Source organism: Pseudorca crassidens, chromosome 6 (genome assembly GCF_039906515.1).
Source record: "Pseudorca crassidens isolate mPseCra1 chromosome 6, mPseCra1.hap1, whole genome shotgun sequence".
NCBI classification, from domain to species: Eukaryota; Metazoa; Chordata; class Mammalia; order Artiodactyla; family Delphinidae; genus Pseudorca; species Pseudorca crassidens.
This window is the reverse complement of record NC_090301.1, coordinates 56,617,305-56,637,196: the sequence shown is the minus strand read 5'-3', so window position 1 is coordinate 56,637,196 and position 19,892 is coordinate 56,617,305. Positions and strand designations below refer to the sequence as shown.

General features: G+C 33.8%; 1 protein-coding gene across 2 annotated transcripts in view; it reads left to right on the top strand.

The window, feature by feature from the left end:
- MTX2 (metaxin 2) overlaps window positions 1-19,892 on the top strand; it is a 63,647-nt gene that overhangs the window by 29,676 nt on the left and 14,079 nt on the right. The window contains exon 4 of one of the 2 annotated variants that reach the window (XM_067741460.1): window positions 16,883-16,955. In XM_067741460.1, coding sequence (XP_067597561.1) covers window positions 16,883-16,955 — 73 coding nt within the window. Of the gene's footprint in view, window positions 1-16,864; window positions 16,956-19,892 lie in introns of both variants that reach the window. The other variant, XM_067741461.1, reaches the window with a different exon arrangement.

The window sequence follows — 19,892 nt, the reverse complement described above, 5'->3', positions numbered from 1 at the left end:
GGTTTTCTTCAATATTCTTTGACTTGACAGCTGATAGTAGCCATGACTATAAATGTGACTTTTCCAGATATCTGATGTAAACTTTATGGAGTAATTTTCTTCTATATAGTGGACCAGTATCCGTTTAGAAGAATCAGTTAAATGTATAAAATTGATCAAAACAATGTGATGGGTATCCATAAACTGGTTATTTTCTAGAAGATATCAGATATCAAGCATCGGATATTTTAGTAGTCTGCCAGTTAAGCCATCAGGAAATTTAAATTTTACTTACCGCATAGAATTGGCATTTATTATATTCCTGGAACTAAGTGGTTAGATTTTTTTTTTTTTTTTGTTAAAGGAACTTTTATGATTTCAGTTTAAAAGAAAATAAATTTTTTTTCCCCCATGGCTGTTATTTCCTCTTAGATTTGCTTTCCTTCTTTCATCCACAAAGTATTGGTATTACCTGAAGTGTTTGCCTAGTCATAAAATAATCTTGTATGTTGAATATTTTGAAGTATTAGAGTAGTGTGTTCCTCTGGTTCTCATGAGCAGTGTGTGTGTGTATAAATATATATACACACACACACATATATGGCAAGGTGCACATACACAGTATTACATACACAAACATGGGGGAGAGAAATCTTCTATTTCATAATATTACTTCCACTTTGAAGCTTGTAATGGTTGGTAAAAGAATTTTGATAACAATTCTCTGTTGCTATCCTCTCATCCCCTAAACCTAAATCAGCTGTCCAGTAAATATATAATGTATATAATGTTGCCCATATATGTAATTTAAAATTTTGAAGTAGCCCCACTAAAAGAAGTAAAAAGAAACAGGTGAAATTAATTTTAATAATATATTTTATTTAATATTATCAAATATTATTTTAACATGTAATCAGTACATAATTTATTAACGTGATGTTTTTTGTTTTTTTTATATTAAGTTCAAAATCTGTTGTGTATTTCACACTTACAGCACATCTCAATTTCTGCCAATCACATTTCAAGTACTCTGTATGTAGCTGGTGGCTCTTGTATTGGGCAGTACATGTCCAGAAATACTGTATGAGCAAATGCATATGGACTTCAAAGTTTTCTGCAGAAAATGTTTCATTTGATTTTTCTTCAAGAAGTTTATGTCTTTACTGATTCAGTATATGTTGTTTTTTATAGCAGATTCCACAAATGAAAATGGGTGGTTGGTCTCTGTTGCAAATACCTTAAACATTACTCTTTGTTTCAAGTTTCCTCATCTGTAAAATGGAGATGTAATAGAAGCTATCCTACTGGGTGTCATGAAGACTGAATGTGTTAAAAAGTATGTAAAATATATATAAAAATTAAAGCATTTAGAAAAGCACCTGGCATATTGTAAACATGCAATGAATATTGGTTATTATTTCCTTCTTTCCTGATTCTTTGACAGAAATATACATAATCAGTGTCAGCATCAGGAATGGAAGCTTGCAGGCTTTGTAATGCCTAAAGTAATTAAAATAAATGTTAGGTGTAAGAATTATTTTTGGACATATTTAAAGCTGTATGAACATTAATAATTTTTATATTCATTGTTTCATTCCATAACTAAAAGTTGTTAATATAGAGTGCTTGAATTCAAACAAACCATTATTTTAATAATACTAAATAAGGTTTGTTTCAAAGTGAGTATTTATTGAATGCTTTTATTGTCTAAGGCACCTTATTGAGAGCTTTTATGTGCGTTATCTCATTCTTTACCGTAACCCTAGTGTAGGGCACTATTATTAAGCTCATTTTAAAGATGTGGAAACTGAAGCTCAGGAAAGCTCTGGCCAAGATCATAGAGCCCACAAATTGAGGAGGTAAACAGACACCAACAGCATTGGTGGAGTGCCTACTATGTACTCATCACTGTGCTGAGCACTTAATTCTTATGAACTCATTTAATCCTTATAATAACTCTGTGAGGTCAGTGCTGTTATAATCCCCATTCTGCAGATACTATTAATAAGAACAACAGTAATAACTGAAGCTAAAATTTACACAGCACTTACTCCATGCGCCAGGTCTTGTTCTGTGTACTTTAGGTATCATAGATAATGTTTACACACAGGCACCATATGAGGTAGGTAGCATTGTTATTTCCATTTTGCAGATTAGGAAGTTGAGGCAGAGAGGTTAAGCAATTGGCCCAAACTTATATAATTAGTAGTTGACAGAGTTGGAATGCAAATCCAGGGAGTCTGGGTCTAGAGTCCACCCTTGTAACACTTTGCTGCATACCAGTCCAGTCCAGTGATACAGACCTTTGGAGTTTTATCCAAAAATAAGTAGACACTTAATTCAAAAATCATTTCTGACATTTCCTAGCAAATTATATCTTACAGTTTACGGATTACATTAAGATGTGAGAGATAGATATGTTGCAGCTTTTGGATCTCTGAGATGTGATAAAGGTAGTATTACCTATGTTATGGGTTATTAGGAAGTTCAAGTTAGGTAATAAATGGGAAATTCTTTTGAAAAAAGTGAAAGCAATAGAACTACAAGATGATGTTGAATGCTGAGTTAGTGCCTATTTTTGCTTCAAAGATTTATATACATATTTTGTGAATGTCTTTATATAATAAAATGTTACTTCTAGTAAGTTTTAGAAAGGATTTTTGTTTATTATATATGAAGCCAATTTAAAAAGAAACCTGTTTTCCTTTTTTGTATGGCTTAATCTAAATATTGTAAAAGTTTAGTTATTTAATTTATTTTTTAGAGAGTGTCTCAAACTGATGATTATTAGAATGCTGAATGAAAAAGTAGTCTTACTTTTTACTTCTTCATTTTTTAGTTACTTCAAGTAAGAATAACATTTAAGCTCAGGTTAAGGGAAATAATATTCTTATTTTTTCCTATCCTTCGTGAATAAATACTTAATCTCTAAAAATGAAAGGGAACACACAGAAAAAAACTATATTCTTTCTGTTGAATATGTTGTTTTTTTTCCTTCAGGTTTTGTGGTTTTTATTAACACAGGCTGTTACAAAAAAAAATTTGTTTTGCTTTTTTAAAATTATATCTAGTCATATAGATAGACTAGAAAGAATTATTTACTATTGGTACAAAAGGAAATAAACTGGGAGACCGAAGTCCTATTTTAACAGTAGGAAAATATAGTTTAAGCTGTTTCATTGAGAGCCTGCCTCTCTGTATGCTCCCCCAAGTTTAATCATTAAAAATGTCAGCATTTTTATAGGCCCCATTAATACTGGGCCATGAACACTAACATGTCAGATCTGCTGATAAGCAGTTAGCTGACCCTTGCTTTTTCCTTTTCACAATTGATGCTTTTTAGGTGGACATATTAATTTGAAGTTAAATGATAACATCCTAATGTAGTGATTGGGGAAGAACAGGAAAGAGGAGTATCTCTCTTTCCTTCAGGACTGCAGGTCAATTGTTGCATTGGAGAAAGAACTGTGATTATGAAATTACAGCTGTTGTAAACTTGTGTCATTCAGATGGTCACAGTGGACAACTTACCTATAGAACTTTAGAGGAAATGATTTTGAATTTTCAGTTTGGTTTAATACATTTTCTACTTTAAACAGCTTGTTTATGGTTGTATGTAGTTTCTAAGTGTCAGTTTAAACCTGATATAAATACAATAGGTGGGAATGCAGTGATACATTCATTTTAATAGAGAATTAATAGAATACTATTTTATGTAAAACATTTTTAAATTGATATAACTTTCTTAAAGTTTTATAAAGTATAAAATTTTAGTTTTTTAAAGTATGTTTATCCCTTCCACTTGATCATTTTCTGCAAGATGAGGCTTCTGTGTTCACTTTCAGGATTTGGAGAAGGAAAGCTAAGGGATAGAGAGAATTTAGTGGATCCTTTTCAGTGTTCTAAAATGAGCAAAATAAAGGCTGCAGATGTTTCCTTGATATCACTGAATTTAAATTCTTCAGATTGAATGTGTTACATTACATTACCTTTTTTATATCAGAAGTATTATAAAGCATTTTGGTGATATATGCATATAACACCTGGAATGATTTAAATGTATAAAATGTGACCTTTAGGAGGGATGATTGTGAACTTAAAGTGCAAATAGAATTTAGCAGATTAAAAAAATTCTCAGTGTTAATATTAATCCCTCAACACATAAATGGTATGGTGTATATAAAACATTTAAATTAATCTTACAGATTTGTGAAAATGAAGTATATTCAAAATAGAATTAGGTGGCTATTAGAGTTGTCATTTTTAGTAATTAGTGAAATAATGTAAAGTGGTTATACAGGATAATGGTTTGCTAATATAAATATCTATTTAACTTAGCAGAAATTTACATTTCTGTAGTTCTGAGAGTTTGCAAGTTAGAGTATCAACCGTATACTTTTCTGTTTAAAAAGTAAATAGCAAGCAGGATTTTAAAATTTGTTGCTGTTAAACAGAACAATAAAGACATAGCAGTAAGATGAAAAAAATGACAGTCTATTTTTTAAACAGAAAAAGGCTAGAATTCTTCATGATTAGATATACAGTATCAACGTATTCGATCTAGCAGCATTATATTTGAGCTGAAAATGCACTTAAATTTGAGACCATACACTACCCCGTGTGAGCGAAACATCTTTCATATAGTTCTAAGATGAAATTACCCTTGAATGAATAGCATCTTCATTTATCTTCAAACCTCTTCTGTGCTTTTAGTGAATCTACTCTTTCAACATTCTACAACAAGAATTACATTATACCATTATACCAGAGTATTTCTACAGTGTGAAATAGATTGGTTTGGAAAATGAACCTGGCTTTGATATAAATTACATTGCCAGGTACAAAGGAATTTGTTATTTTGTTTAAAATAGTCACAAATATAATTAAGGTCTTAATTTATGTTAAACTACAAATATGGCTATTACTTTAACTGGATTATGAACTTAATCTGTCACTTCAAGAACGATACCTAACACTCTTCATTTGTAACCTTAGATACATTATTTCAATTACAGGGTCTGCAGCTGTTTGATATAAAAAGTGAATTATTTTGTAGATAGATTTGTTCATGGTTTTTAATTTTAAAACATGTCTCTTCAGTAAGGTGGAAAATAATCCTTCAGTTGTTGTCACAGATTTTCCTTTGTGTTTGGGTAAAACAAGATATGAATTAAAATTCAGAACCATTTTTATTTTGTGCCCTGAAAATGGTATTGCGTGCTTTAGAATAGTTCTTAGTGAGTTCTTACCTAAAATATTTCAAATTTAATTATGAAATGAATAGAAGCTTTGTCCTAAAGAAGAAAACCTGAGGCCTGCTGTCTAAGGATAACTGGTAATGGTTGGACTGAAAATGGATTTTTTTCTATTTAGAATTTGGATAATTTTGTTAATGTTAAGTTTACATACATTTAGAAACTATGTTTATAACCCCTTAAATTCTACAGTGTTAATCAATTTAAAGCACTCAATCTTTTAAAAGGTTATTGAGGACAATTCTTTAAAATTTTGAGTTCTTTTAATATTTTTATTGGCAAGCAATGTTGATTTTATTGCTTAAGTGCAATTAAAGAGTATTGTTATATATTTAACTTATAAGATAAATGTTCATTTTATTTTTGGAATAGAGAAAAGAAGTTAATTGGTGTTGTTCATTGGTAAATGATTCAGTATCAAGTTACCATTAGGTTATTAAAATGAAATGAATACATTTTATATTGCTGCCATCTACTATTTAACTTATACTAAGAATTTTAAATTTAGTAGGTTTTGTTGTTGTTGTTATTTTTCTCAGTTGGGAATATTTAATCTGTAAATCACAAAACTTTACAACATTCATTATAGGAACTCAGAAAAAAAGTAGTTTCCTGTCATTACTCCCAAATTGTTCATTGAGTGCCAGCTCTGTGACTGGTACTATATTAGGTTCTTGGGTTACAAGAATTATTCTTTCTGTGTCTTTGACTATTTTATAACTCTTTTACTTAATTTTGACCCTATGATTTACTTTTATTTATATTTAATTCTAACAGGGAAAGCTTATATCTTTTCCTATTCTGATTATCTTTTTTGTTGCTTTCTTTCTGCACTTGATTTTTTTCTACAGCTGTCAGATATTGATATATTTAAACTTGAGTCATATATTCCAAGAGTGGTTTTCAGGTGAGAGTTGTGTTAATTAGGAAGGTCCTATTTTCTGATGTGATGTTTCGTATGTGCTCCCAATAGCATTTCATGTTTTTGGTAACAAACTTGCTCTATTTAGAGCTTTTTGTGCATATTGAATTGTGGTTTCTGATGATTTCTGCATAGCTAATTTTTTAAGAAGTTGAATTCCTGTTATTGTTTTTCTAAAACATACCTACTTAAATACCTCTGAATTTAACAGGAGTTACATTGATCTTTTTAATGCAGTGAGCTTTGGTAACATAAAATAACAAAATGCTAATCTTTGTTGTAGCTTACTCGTTTTCTATGAACTTAGGTATGTTTGTATTTATTATTGTGAATATCTGTGTCTTATTCATTAAGCAATCATTTATTGAGAACCTGTGGTGTGCTGAGGATAAAGTAGTGAACAAGATAGGCGTGGTCATCATGTACTAATGGAACTTATGTTCTGTAGGGGGAGGCCTTTTATCAGTTTCATCAGTGTGTATGACTTTGAAAAATTATTTGTAAAGTAAAAGTTTATGTCAATATCAAAATGTCTTCAGTTGTTTTTGCCTTGTTGAGAAGATTTTATATTGTATAAGCTTTTGGTTATGTTCCCTTATTTATTCTTTTAATATCTACTTAGAGATTTCTGTCTTAGTGCACAATTTTTCTATTTTGATTATAAATAAATATAACTAAGTTACAGTATATAATTATTATTTGCCCTTTTCTCTTAAGGAGGTGTTTAATAGGTAATAAAATAAGTGAAGTTTTCTTGTGAAATCACCAAGGTTAAATAGTCTTTCTTCTTTTGCAGATAGCTTTATGAGTATTTATTATTACTAATATTATTACTACTAATTTTAATAATAATACCTTATATTTATTGAAATACTATGTGCCAGACAGTATGTAAAGTGTTTTACATACAACACTTCAGTTAATTTGCATAATAAGGTGTCTTCATTTTAGAAATGGGAAAGCTTACAAGGTAAAGAAACTTTCTCAGATTAACACAGTCATCACCAAGACTCCACCCAGAGCTGTCTTACTGCTCTATTAACTTTTTTTTGTTCTATATTGACTTTTAAGACTGATGCAGGGGATTCCCATTTTTCAAAAGACACTATAGTCTCCCACTTCAACAGTTTGCTTCTTAAATCTCTACTCTGTTAGGATCCATTAGGTTCTGCTAGGGCACTTAACCAGTGACAAATAAGGAGTGAGAGTGTGCTAATAGTAGCCCAGTCATAAGAGTGGTATGGCTTATGAGTCAGCAACAGAAAGTCAAATTACTCTAAATGATGGTAAGGACAGCATCTCAATGAGGCAGCATCTTCCATGTGCAAATGCAGTGACCAGGGTGGGCCTGTTGTTGGCTGGCTGTGTTTCCATTCAACCAGTGTTGAGCCCTTTACACCATTTCATGAACTGAATATTTTTAATTACCTTTTTGGTTGTTGTTAACATAATGCAATTAAAACAAAGGATATTTGATATTTTAAGGTTTTTAAGGTTGTAGATTCTATTTCCTTACTTCTGTCAGGGACCATCATAATTATTGTTTTCTGTAAAAGAAATTGATGACTTTTTGGCTTAAATTTAATTCCACTGATTTCCCTCTAGATTTTTTCTGGAACACTATTTGAGATGTTTTGTTTTGTTTGATTTGCTCATTAATGTTATTCTGCTTACCTGCTTATATTAATTGTGAGACTTGCATGCTTATTTTAAATTTTCTGACAACTGGGACATAGTTGCTGAGATTTTAAAGGACTCCGGCTGACAGTGGCTCCTTCATGTGTTACTTCTCAGTAAATTTTCAGAAGATAATACTGTTCTTATCAGATGGTTTCTTAGCTTCTTAAAGCTTCTTGTTTAACCAGGTGTTAAATTGACTTTTCAGTTTTTAAGCGTGGTGGGCTATAGATGCAGAAAAGATCAAAGATTAAAACTGTCCTTGATTGTGTTTTTATTCTGCATAATATCTGTAGCTCTACCCATTTCTTAACACCTTGATATTACCATACTTGCAGGAAAGTGTTGACAAAGATGATACTGTAGGTATTTCTGTCACCTTTGTTCATAAAAGAGATGGGGTGGCCTTTGAGATTGGGCTTCTTTTTTTTTTTTTTTTTTTTTTTGCGGTACGCGGGCCTCCCACTGCTGTGGCCTCTCCCGTTGCGGAGCACAGGCTCTGGACGCGCAGGCTCAGCGGCCATGGCTCACGGGCCCAGCCGCTCTGCAGCATGTGGGATCTTCCCGGACTGGGGCACGAACCCGCGTCCCCTGCATCGGCAGGCGGACTCTCAACCACTGCGCCACCAGGGAAGCCCGAGATTGGGCTTCTTGATGTTTCATTAGAATCTGTTTATCTGGTTTCAAAGCATATAACTGTGCCATTTGCAACTCCAGGCCTTTGAAAAGAGAGCAGAGTTTTCTGCTGTTCATTGCCTGTCAGAAGTCTAACGGAGAAGCGGTAATTAGAGAAGACCATCTAAAGACCCCTGAATCCTCCTCCTCCCACCAAAACCTGCTCATCCCACAGTTTTTCCTATTTTGGTAAATGGCAATTCCGTCTTTCTTATTGTTTATGTGAGAAACTTTGAGTCATCTTTGGAGTCCTCTCTTTTTTTGCTATGTCCACATCCAGTTACCAGCAAATCTTTTTGGCCCTACCTTGAAAACATAGCCAGAATCTGACTTCTTACCACCTCCAGCTCTCCTATCCTGGCCTGGGCTGCCATCATTTCTTGCCTGGATTAGTGCAAAATTTTCTTAACTAGTTCTTGTGTTTCCACCCTTCTACTCTTTACAACCTAACCTCTGTATAGTGGTTTGTAATCCTTTAAAATGTCAGTCAGATTCCAGCAATCCTCAGCTCAAGCCCCTGTAATGATTGTTCGTCTCACTCAGATTAAAAGCCACAATCCTTACAATTATCTATATGTCCTACATGATCTCCTGGTTGTCTCTCTGAGCTCGTCTCTTACCACTCACTTCCTTAGTCTGCATTGTCACACAGGTCTTGTTGCTGTTCCTCAAACACTCCAGTTGAAGCACAGAACTGCTTTGAACTTGGACTGCTCTTCTCCTAGAAACCTACATGGCTTGCTCCCTAACTTTCTTCAGGTTTATGCTCAAATGTTATGTTACCGGTGAACGCTTATCTGACCATCCTACATATAGTGGCAATACCCTCACACTGCTTTGTATTTCTAAGTAGCAGGAATCACAGTGGATCTATTCTTGTTTATTTGCTTATCATCTGTCTCCATTAGAATGTAAACTCCATGAGGTCTGGGACCACTCTATTCCCAGTGTCAAGAACAGTTTCTGTTATTATAGCACGTGCTCAATAATATTGAGTGAGTGAGTGAATAATTGCTTTCCATTCATTCTTCTAGATATTCAAAATTATATCCTCCTACCAAGTTAGTTCACAGGAAGCTATGCAATGGACCAAATAAATTAGCTTTTTGCAGGCCTTATTAAGCTATGGTTTAAGTGATTTGCTCCAGGCCTTTAGAAGAAAAATAATACAAAAAGGAATTCTGTCTTATGTCATTCAGTAGCCCAGATGAGAAATGTCTTTGGAGTTTAGTGTGAGAAGTTCAGTTGAGGGGCAACCCCATTCTCTTTTGAAGGCTACAAATATTCCATTAATAGATTCACCACAGTTTATTGAACCAGTCTCTTATTGATGGATATTAGGCTATTGTTATAATTATTACTTTGCTACTATAAATAGGGCTTAGGTGTGAATATCCTTATATATATCTTATATAATCTTATGTAAATATGCCCATATGATATATTTCTAGCAATACAATTACTGGGTCAAAGGCTATGTGTATTTAGAATTTTGGTAGATGTTACCAATGTGCCCTTTAAAAAGATTACATTGATTTATACCCCGACCAGTGGTTGAGTATAAATTTTGTTTTGAATTTTGACAAAAGCAGCCTTTTTTTCCCCCCTGTGTTTTTATTATCAGAAGTTTCTATTGTTTCATTTAGAAAAGTTCATGTATGATTAGAACTAGGTGTACTGAGTTTTGGATTCTCTACTCTTTGTTTATTTTGTGGTTTACGTATTGTTCAGAATTTTGTGTGTTTGTTCATTTATTCATTGAGCTGATAATTATTATCTGTTATGTACCAGGCACATAACTGGGAATTACAGCAGTAAAAGCTAGTTTTAGAAGACAGAGTGTTCTGAAATGAGAAGAAAGAGGAATCAGAAGCCTTGCCACTGTGTTACTGTAGGATTGCTGTTACAGGATCCCTGTCTTTATTTCTGACATTCTTTTTTTAAAAATTTATTTTATTGACGTATAGTTGATTGACAATGTTGTGTTAATTTCTACTATACAGGAAAGTGATTCAGTTATACATATATATACATTCTTTCTCATATTCTTTCCCATTCTGGTCTATCACAGGATACCGAATGTAGTTCCCTGTGCTCTACAGTAGGACCTTGTTGTTTATCCATCCTATATATAGTAGTTTGTTTCTGCTAACCCCACACTCCCAGTTCATTCACCCCTCCCACTGCTGCCACCCCCACCCCACCTGACCCCAGCAATCACAAGACATTCCTTTATCTGCAACATGTGTTAGGTTTTCCCCCAACATTTAAGATGCTAGTTTTATGATCTAATAAAAGGAGTGGCACTGTTATCTAAAATAACTTTAGCATATAGGATTTAAAGTATTTGTAAGGGTCAAATTGATTGGTAACAGATTGTTCTTATTTCTTTAGACTCCTGGCCTTAGTTTCAATTATATGTAAATGAAATATATTCTGTTTCTCAAAACTAGTTTTTACAAAATATTTGAGCTGTAGTTCCCAGAAGATATGATTCAGAAGTAGTTACTGAAGAAATAGAATTTAGAATCTTCATGGATTATCATAGGTGTTACCTTCTGGGATTGTTTCTAGAATTTCTCTGATTTAAAAGTTGTCCAAGTATGCTATTTCTAAAGAATTTAGAGTTAAGAAAAATGTGTAATCTTTTTATATTTTTTGCTTTTTTATAATAGCAATTGGTAACATTATATATCCTTTTTAGCTTGGAATTAGGAATTTTAGAGTTGCTGCTCATGTTAATGGACATTTGAGTTCCTTTATTTGATTATATGGACGAAGTTGCTAGGAGCATTCTTGTATGTTAGTGGCTATATGCCTCGTTTCTTTTTGGTGTATTTCTGGGAGGGGAATTGTTGGCTGACAGAGTAGGCATCTGCTTAATAGTCAATATTACCAAACAGTTCAAAGTGGTTGGCTCGTTTACCACTCCCACCATCAATATATGGGAGTCTTATCACACACAGAAAACAGTCGACTGTCCCACCCTTACCTCACCCCAAATCCCGATACCCAGAAACAACCACTTTCTGTTCTTTCAGCTGTATTTTTTTCCCCTTGGTATTTACCTCTATATTTCTAAGTAAGATGCTTGTGTTGCCATTTTATTTTTTAATTTAAATATATCTATTGAATTCCACTATGAAATTTACCATTTGCAGCTCTCTTCCGCTTCTCCTTCTCCATCTTCCCAATAGTTCTTTAACTTTTGTTAAATTAATATTCAGTGTTTATATTATAATTAGAATGTAAATATTGACCCTAGCTGAGTGGCTTAGTGTACAATGAACATATTCTTTCTATATGATTTTTTTTCCATTGAGTAAATAATTGCTTTATTTAATTCATTTGGGTAGTTTTCTCTCCTAAACTCTTTGACTGAACTGTAAAACTCCCCCTCACAATGGTCAAACGCGTCAGGTCCTTTATTTATTTATTTATTTCTTGGAACTATTACCTTTGAAAGCCCTGTTCCTTCTACTTTAATTGGGACAGTTTCTTACTTGGTTGGCGTCATAGCTCGTTGTTAAGACTGCTGTTCATCATCATTCAGGGAATTCTTCTTGCCTTCCTTTTAGGTTGGATTCCCTAATTTTCTGCATCCTATGTTCTTTTTTTCTTGGTTTATTATTTTTATTTTAGGCTTTTAAAAAAGACCTTGCTTGTGTTATGTTTTTTTAAAATTCTATCTTCACACCTGATTGATTCCTTGGCCACATGTAGAATTTTAGGTTGGCAAGATTTTTCGTTAGAATTTTGAAAGCCTTTTGTCATCCTTTAGCTTTTGGAGCTTCTTTTGAGACATTCAGTGTCATCTCAGTCCTTTGTATGCTTTGCTTCTTTTCATTTTCCTTTTTTCCCTTTTTCTTTCTTTCTTTTTTTCCTTTCTTTCCCTTTTTCTCTCCTTTCTTCCCTCCCTCCTTTCCTTTCTTCCTATATGCCTTGAATAGATTCCTTGACCTCCCTGTACTTCTGTTTTCTCATCTTAAAATAGGGATTTTTTTTTTGTACCTACCTCGTAGAGTTAAGCTCTTATGCAAGTACCTGGAACATAGTAAGTGCTCAATGAATATTAGCCATTATAATTTTTCTTTGAAGTTGCTGTCTGCATTTTCTGTTTCCTCTCAACTACTTTTTTTTGTAGTTTGTTTTGGCTCTGTATGTTTGAGGCTTTCCTCAAATATCTGTTGATCTCTGCTAACAATTATATTTAAGATTGAGGCACTAAAAAGCTGATGGGGCATTGAGGAACTTTTTGACATGCGGGCTTCACTATAGACTGATTGCACAGTGGCCATTTTTTGGCCACTGTCCCTACCCCTCACTAAAATCATCAGTATTGGTAGGTGTTTTCTATGGAGGGGTACTCTGGAGGACTTACTGTGGCTGCCAGTGTTTGGGAGCTGAGAGGGAGAGGGTGCTGTGGCTCTCTACAGTGTACATACTTTCCCTTAACCTTCCTTCCAGTGTGACCCTCTACCCAGGGCCCTCTGCTGTGCTTGGGTCCTGAGTCAGGAGCCTTTCTGGTTGGGTTTCTCCAGAGAATGAACCCCTGTCTCCTGCCAGATTGGGGGCGGGCTAGTTGTCTGATGCTTTTACAGACTTTCATCCAATTCTCCTATTTTTAGTCCTTTACCTCACCTCTGCCTTCTGTGGTACTTGGTGCCTCCAGTTTCGGAATCTTCCCAGTTTCTGTGTTGCAAATGTATTGATTTTCTCCTCTGCATGCCCTTAGGTTTCAGCTTCCTCTGCCCTGCTAAGTCTGCTTTTTATCTTTAAAAATGGGTTGACATCTCTGGTCTGCTTTGGTCTCCTCTTCCATTCTTTGTGTTTTTCTGGGTTTACACATTTTCTGCCTCTTCACTGTTACTTCATTGGATTTTTTGAAAGGTTGCAGAGATAAATGTGTAAGTTCAATCCTTCATGTTTAACTGGTTCTCGATGATCTAGTATTACTTTTTTCCTTTGAATTTTTTTGTAGAAATAAAAAAATATACAGACATACCCTTCAATGAATTTTTTTGACGCTATGAACTTAATTAATTCACTCAATATGTTGAAACTACATGAAGCTGATTAAATTTCAGGGTCTTAGACTTTAGGTACTGGGTATTATGTTCTGTGTGCATGTGTGTGTGTGTGTTTAAAAAAGTCCTACCATGTCATATGTTTAGGTACTCAGTAAATTTATATTCAAAGAATATATTGATTGGCTGTGCTTTAATTTATTCATTCTAAAGTTCTTAGTTTTCACATTTTAATAAACTTACCTGACCCATTTTGTCAATTGGGGTTGCTCAGCAAATGAGTAAGCCCTATATTAGTTCTTTCTGAAAATTGAAAATATTATGGTGTTTAATGTCTCACAGTCATCACTGTAATACTATGCAGGTTGTTTTTATAATATTTAGCCTAATCTCTTTCAGATGATGTCAGCCTGTTTTGCTAAGGTATCTTTTATGCACTGATTACCATTGCTATTGCTATTACCATTGCTATTGCAATAGACCCACAGTGTCCAGTAGAACTTTCTGTGATGATGGAAATGTTCTGTTATTTGTACTGGCCAATAAATATGGTAGCCACTAGCCACATATGGCTGTTGAGCATGTGAAATGGCTATTGAGCATGTGAAATGGCTAGTGTGACTGGGGAACTGAATTAAAAATTTTATTCAAATTTAATCAATTTAAGTTAAATAGCCACAGGTGACTAGTGGCTACCATACTAGACAGCACAGTTATAAATCATTGTTCTCATAGGATGTGCTAAATTTTTTATTTAAATTATTTTATGTTGTCAATCACTTGAATTAGTTTGGAATAATGTATCCAACAGAGGAATAGGAGTTGGCTGAATTTTCCTAACTTTCCTTATTATGATTAGAACTACATTTTTCTTTGTATTTACATAAGAATAAAAGTATGCAGATTGTTATTCAGAATTGAAAATAAAATGTGTTTTAGGTTGGTGTATCACACCTGTTTTAATTAGAGTATTTGAGGTGCTGATAAGAGATTGAAAATGCAAGTGAAAGGTGAAAGTCCTATTCTGGAGCCTCAGAGATTTTTCTCCTGTGCTACAAGAGAAAGGAGAAATACTGTTGAATCAAAGTCTGTTTTGGATTTGGAATTTTTATATTCTTGAAGACAGTAATGGTAATGTTTTGGTTTGCATTTTTAATGTTTGGATGAAAATACTGTGTTTGTGACATCAGACTTCTTTGTGATTAATTCAGATTAATTCAGAAAATTTCTTTTGAATCAGGGATGAAGAATAATTGCAGTAAATGCCATAAAATTAATCTTTGGCTAAGTAGAATTGTGCCATCAATTGAGGTCTGTGGTAAGTTGAATGTTGTTAAATTGGTTAAAATTAAGCCAGTTATTTTTTAGTAAAGAAGTAAAAAATTCACAGGACTGGAAACATGGCTTCAATTGTAGAACGTTTCAATTTTGCTTAATCTCTTTTAGTGAAACACAGCTTTTTGGAACAATGATTAGTACAGTTACCAATATACATGGAGGTTAGGAAAATATACCATATTTACTATTTTATATAGTACTGTGATTGTTAACTAACAACTGAGTATTATTCTGACCTTTGAGAAGATGCATTAAGCAGTTCTTTCAAATTCTTTTTGTTCTTCTGAAGGCCTAAACCCCCTCTTGGTCCTACATTCTCGGCAGACGGTTTTTTCTCCCATTTCACAGAATATGAGCACTCCCTCATTTTCTTGTCCTTCTTACTTATCAGCTTGCAGTCATCATCACTGATGCTGACCACCCCTTGCAAGTACAGTGGAAAAAGTGTCCTGTTTCCTGAAAAAAACAGATGCTTCCACCTGTGCTCTTATTTCATTCCTTTTTATCTTCTCATGGATCTTGTATGTCAGTTATTTTGCCTGGTTCTTGTCATTTCAGCCTATTTCCTATATAAGTTTTAACGAGCTCAACCTTTTTCCATCATTGGGTACAGATACATATATAATAGAAGGGAGCTGACCCTTCTTAATTCCCTTCTTCCTTCTCAGTCTTCTTGAAAGGTCTCTTTATACTTATTCTAATTCTTCCCTTCTTAGCAATCCGTGTTTTAACAAGCCTTCCACATGACTTTGATGGTACACTGAAGCTTGAGAACCACTACCTGGAGCCCATACTTGTGGGCCAACCAAGAAGCTCACTATTATTGTTATAAATTGGGAGCATAGGTTATAGTATTTAGAGGACTGTTAGCTATACTTACATAGACATAGAGGAGTCAACTTTTGTTTGGGTGAGGTGCTGTTTAAACCTAGAAACAGTAATTGTTGGTAAATTAGTCAGGATTAGGTTTGGCTGTGAGTTATGGAAAACCCAAAATAGCAGTGGCTTAAAAAGATAGAAGTTTCTTTCTTTTCTTTCTTTCTTTTTTTAATACAAGTAATCCAGGTTTGGGACTGAATGATTATCAAAAACTTAGGCTTCCTGCTTCTTCTTGTTGCTCTATCATCTTCAACACTCAGCTTTTACTGTGATTCAGTTTGGCTACGGTGGCTGTAAGTCATCTTTTTCACATTCTAGTCAGCAAGAAGGAAAAAGAGGAGAGGTCATATCTCTTCTTTTTAAAGAAACTTCCCGAGCAGTTGCCCGGAACTTTGAGTCCCGTTGGCCAGAATTTAGACATTGGTCACACCCAGTTGGAAGGAAGCTTTGGAAATAAAGTTCTTATTTCAGGCAGTCATGTGTGAAGATATAATTAATGATTTTAAAAAATTGTTGTATAAAATTATATGGTTTGCATTTACCATAAATAATTTAACAGTTGCCTATTGTTAGACAATTAAGTCACTTATAAAATTTTTGTTGTTATAAACAAAGTAAAAATAAACAATTCTATACCTTTAAAAAGTGAGTTAATAAGCATGAAAGCTACACATTAGGATGTTGAGTATTATTGGAGAGAACTTTGAAGTAGTAAAATTAACATTTTGAGAGTTTTCCCCTAAGACAGGAAAGATAAGGATTCTGTAAAGAGTAGTGGAAGTTAGTAATAGCTTATAAAGTTTGGACTTTAGTCATCTGTTAAAGAAAATTAAATAAATACACAGTATTGCTGACTTACATAAACTAATGCAGTAAAATAAGTGGATAATTTACATTTGTGTGTATAAATGCTTTAAGTTTTATACATTTACTGGTGTCTAAGTCATATTGATTCTTAGTATTGAAATGACATTTTATTTTTGTCTTGGAGTACAAATCTTTCACTTTAAGTTGATTCATTCTTTTTCTTTTCCTGAGCTATTAAGTTTGGAAAAGAAATAAATAAAAAGTTGTGTTCGAATATGCATATACTTTCACTAGACTTACTGTAGACTTCTCTTGGTTGACAGGCCTTTTTGCAGATGTGTAATCTGCCCGTCAAAGTGGTTTGCAGGGCAAATGCAGAATATATGTCTCCATCTGGTAAGTGTTTTTTAGTTTTGTTTTTCTTCTCTGTTAATATTCTGCATTGATAAAATTGCAGTGATAGTCCAGTTTGTACCTAGATTTTTTAAATGCCTATATTTTTTGTTTACCCTTTGAAGAATTTTCCCATTCTATAAAGTAACAGTTGCAAACTTGACAGTCTTGGGGTGACATGTCTACTCATTTCAACTCTGTGGTCAGAGATGATTACTGGAAAGTTAGGGGAATTGTTTCAAATAGTAAATGTTAAGAAAATACATAATCTCAGATTTCCGCCAGTCTTATTTACATAAGACTGTTCCTTCTTCAGAAAACAAATTTTAATATGTGAATCCATTTATTATTAAATACACTTCTCTAAATTGTATTCTCCCATTATGCCAATGGAAGAAGAGAGATTGTGGAATAATTAAATTAATGTGTCATAGATCTGTCTTTGAATGTCTTTGGTCTTTGGTTTCTGATTCTTTTTGTTTCATTTTAAGTTTTTAAGTTACTTTTTCTTACTAAGGTTTTAGCCTTTCTGTTACTTTTTATAATCAGTATTGCCTTTTCTGTGTATCATGTATTAGTAGATTAAGGTACAGTTTTAAATAAATGTGATTCAGGTAATTTTTAATATAAAAATATAGTGCCACCAAATCTGATAAATAAATAGAATTGGTATGGGTTATTATAATTATGGTTTTGCTGGAGCAATAATAACACATAGAACCACTGCTTTATGAATAAATTCGTTGAATATAACTGATTGGTACAAGTGTATTACGTTGCTTTTTAGGGAGACATTTATCGATCTCTTTATTGTGATGATAATTTAGGAATGACTTGGATCGTTAGGAATGACATTTTTTTCATCATAAACTCTTAAGGGTGGTAATAATTGTCAACAGTTGTGAAGACACCCTCTCTATACACACTGAAAATTCTATATGAATATCTCTACATTTATAGGTTTATGAATATACATTTTAAAAACGTTTCAATAAAATAATTTTTAGACTTATAAACATATACATCTTTTAGATTCTTGAAGGCTATTAATTGAATCATTTTGTTTTAAGTTTATACATAGGTTTTATAAACTTTATTGAATTCTGGTGAAATGAATTATATTGGGTTCTGTCCATCTTCTTCCTCTGTGTAGTCATACAAAGAGTGTAGATATACATATAAAAAGGTTAGTAATCTAATACTAAAGTTAATATCTTTGACAAATCAAGGAAAAGCCATATAGCTTATCCACCTATTTCCTAAAATGACTGTACTATATGTAGTATTACCTAGGTAGTTATCCATCTTTATAGATTCTAGGAAAGACAAACATAAATAGTATAGAGACTACAATACATGCATATATACATATATGCATAGGAGAAGTCTCCTATAGGTAGATGAAAATGACACTTTCTATTAAGGTATTTAAATTTCATCATCTCTAGTGTTTCTTTCATCATATGATTTGGGTGACCGTGGGAATGTGTTATATTTTATTTGCTTGTTTGATCTGGTTGTTGGTAGATTTTTAAAGCAGAGAACATCATGGAATAGACCACTTGGCTAAGAGTTAGGAAATTTTTAGTCTAACCCTTCTGTGACTTTGTCACATGTTAACAGTTTTCTTGGGAAATTTCACTTCTTTTCTTTGAGCCTCAGTGGCTTCATCTGTAATATGAGATGGTTGCATTAGATGACATCCAAGGTCCTTTCTATTTCTAATATTCTCTGAATAAATAAACTTGCTTGGCAACATCTTGCTTTCTTTAAATATAAAAGTTCCAAAAATGATTATTCTGCCTAAAATGAGAAGCAGGGCCTTTGGGGTTTTTTTTATGACCTTTGATTGGTGCCAGAGAATAACTGTCTCACTCTGCTTTTGCCTGATCACCTCCAATAATAAGGATATAACACTGGCTCCACCTTAAGTCAGGCTAGTGACAGAAAACATTATTTACTTCTAACTTGTTGCCTTGATTTTTAAAAAAAATTAATTAATTAATTTTTTGGCTGCGTTGGGTCTTCGTTGCTGTGCATGGGCTTTCTCTAGTTGTGGCGAGCAGGGGCTACTCTTCATTGCGGTGCACGGGCTTCTCATTGTGGTGGCTTCTCTTGTTGTGGAGCATGGGCTTTAGGCGCCTGAGCTTCAGTAGTTGTGGCACGTGGGCTCAGTATTTGTGGTTCGCGGGCTCTAGAGCGCAAGCTCAGTAGTTGTGGAATGCGGGCTTAGTTGCTCCATGGCATGTGAGATCTTCCTGGACCAGGGCTCAAACCCGTGTCCCCTGTATTGGCAGGTGGATTCTTATCCACTGCACCACCAGGTAAGTTCCTTGTTGCCTTGATTTTTATTTATTTCTTTGTATTTAGAGATATATGAGTATTCAATTGGCTACCCACACTGCTTCCCTGCTTCAGAATCTACAATGCTCAAAGTATTTTTAAGAAAAGAAATAAAATACAGGCATACCTTGAGATACTGTGGGGTTTGGTTCCAGACCACCACAGTAAAGCGAATATCACAATAAAGTGAGTCACATGGATATTTTTGGTTTCCCAATGCATATAAAAGTTATGTTTACACTGTACTGTAGTCTGTTAAGTGTGAAATAACATTGTGGCTAAAAAAACACTATACATATCTCCATTAGGAATATTTTATTGCTAAAAAATGCTAACCATCATCTGAGCCTTCAGTGAGTCAAAACCTTTTTGCGGGCGGAGGGTCTTACCTCCATATTGATGGCTGCTGGCTGATCAGGGTGGTGGTTGCTGAAGGCTGGGATGGCTCTGGCCATTTCTTATTGTTTCTTTCATTCATTAATTCATTCACTCATTGATTGATTGATTGCTGCGTTGGGTCTTCGTTGCTGTGCGCGGGCCCCCTCCAGTTGCGGTCAGTGGGGGCCACTCTTCGTTGTGGTGTGTGGGCTTCTCATT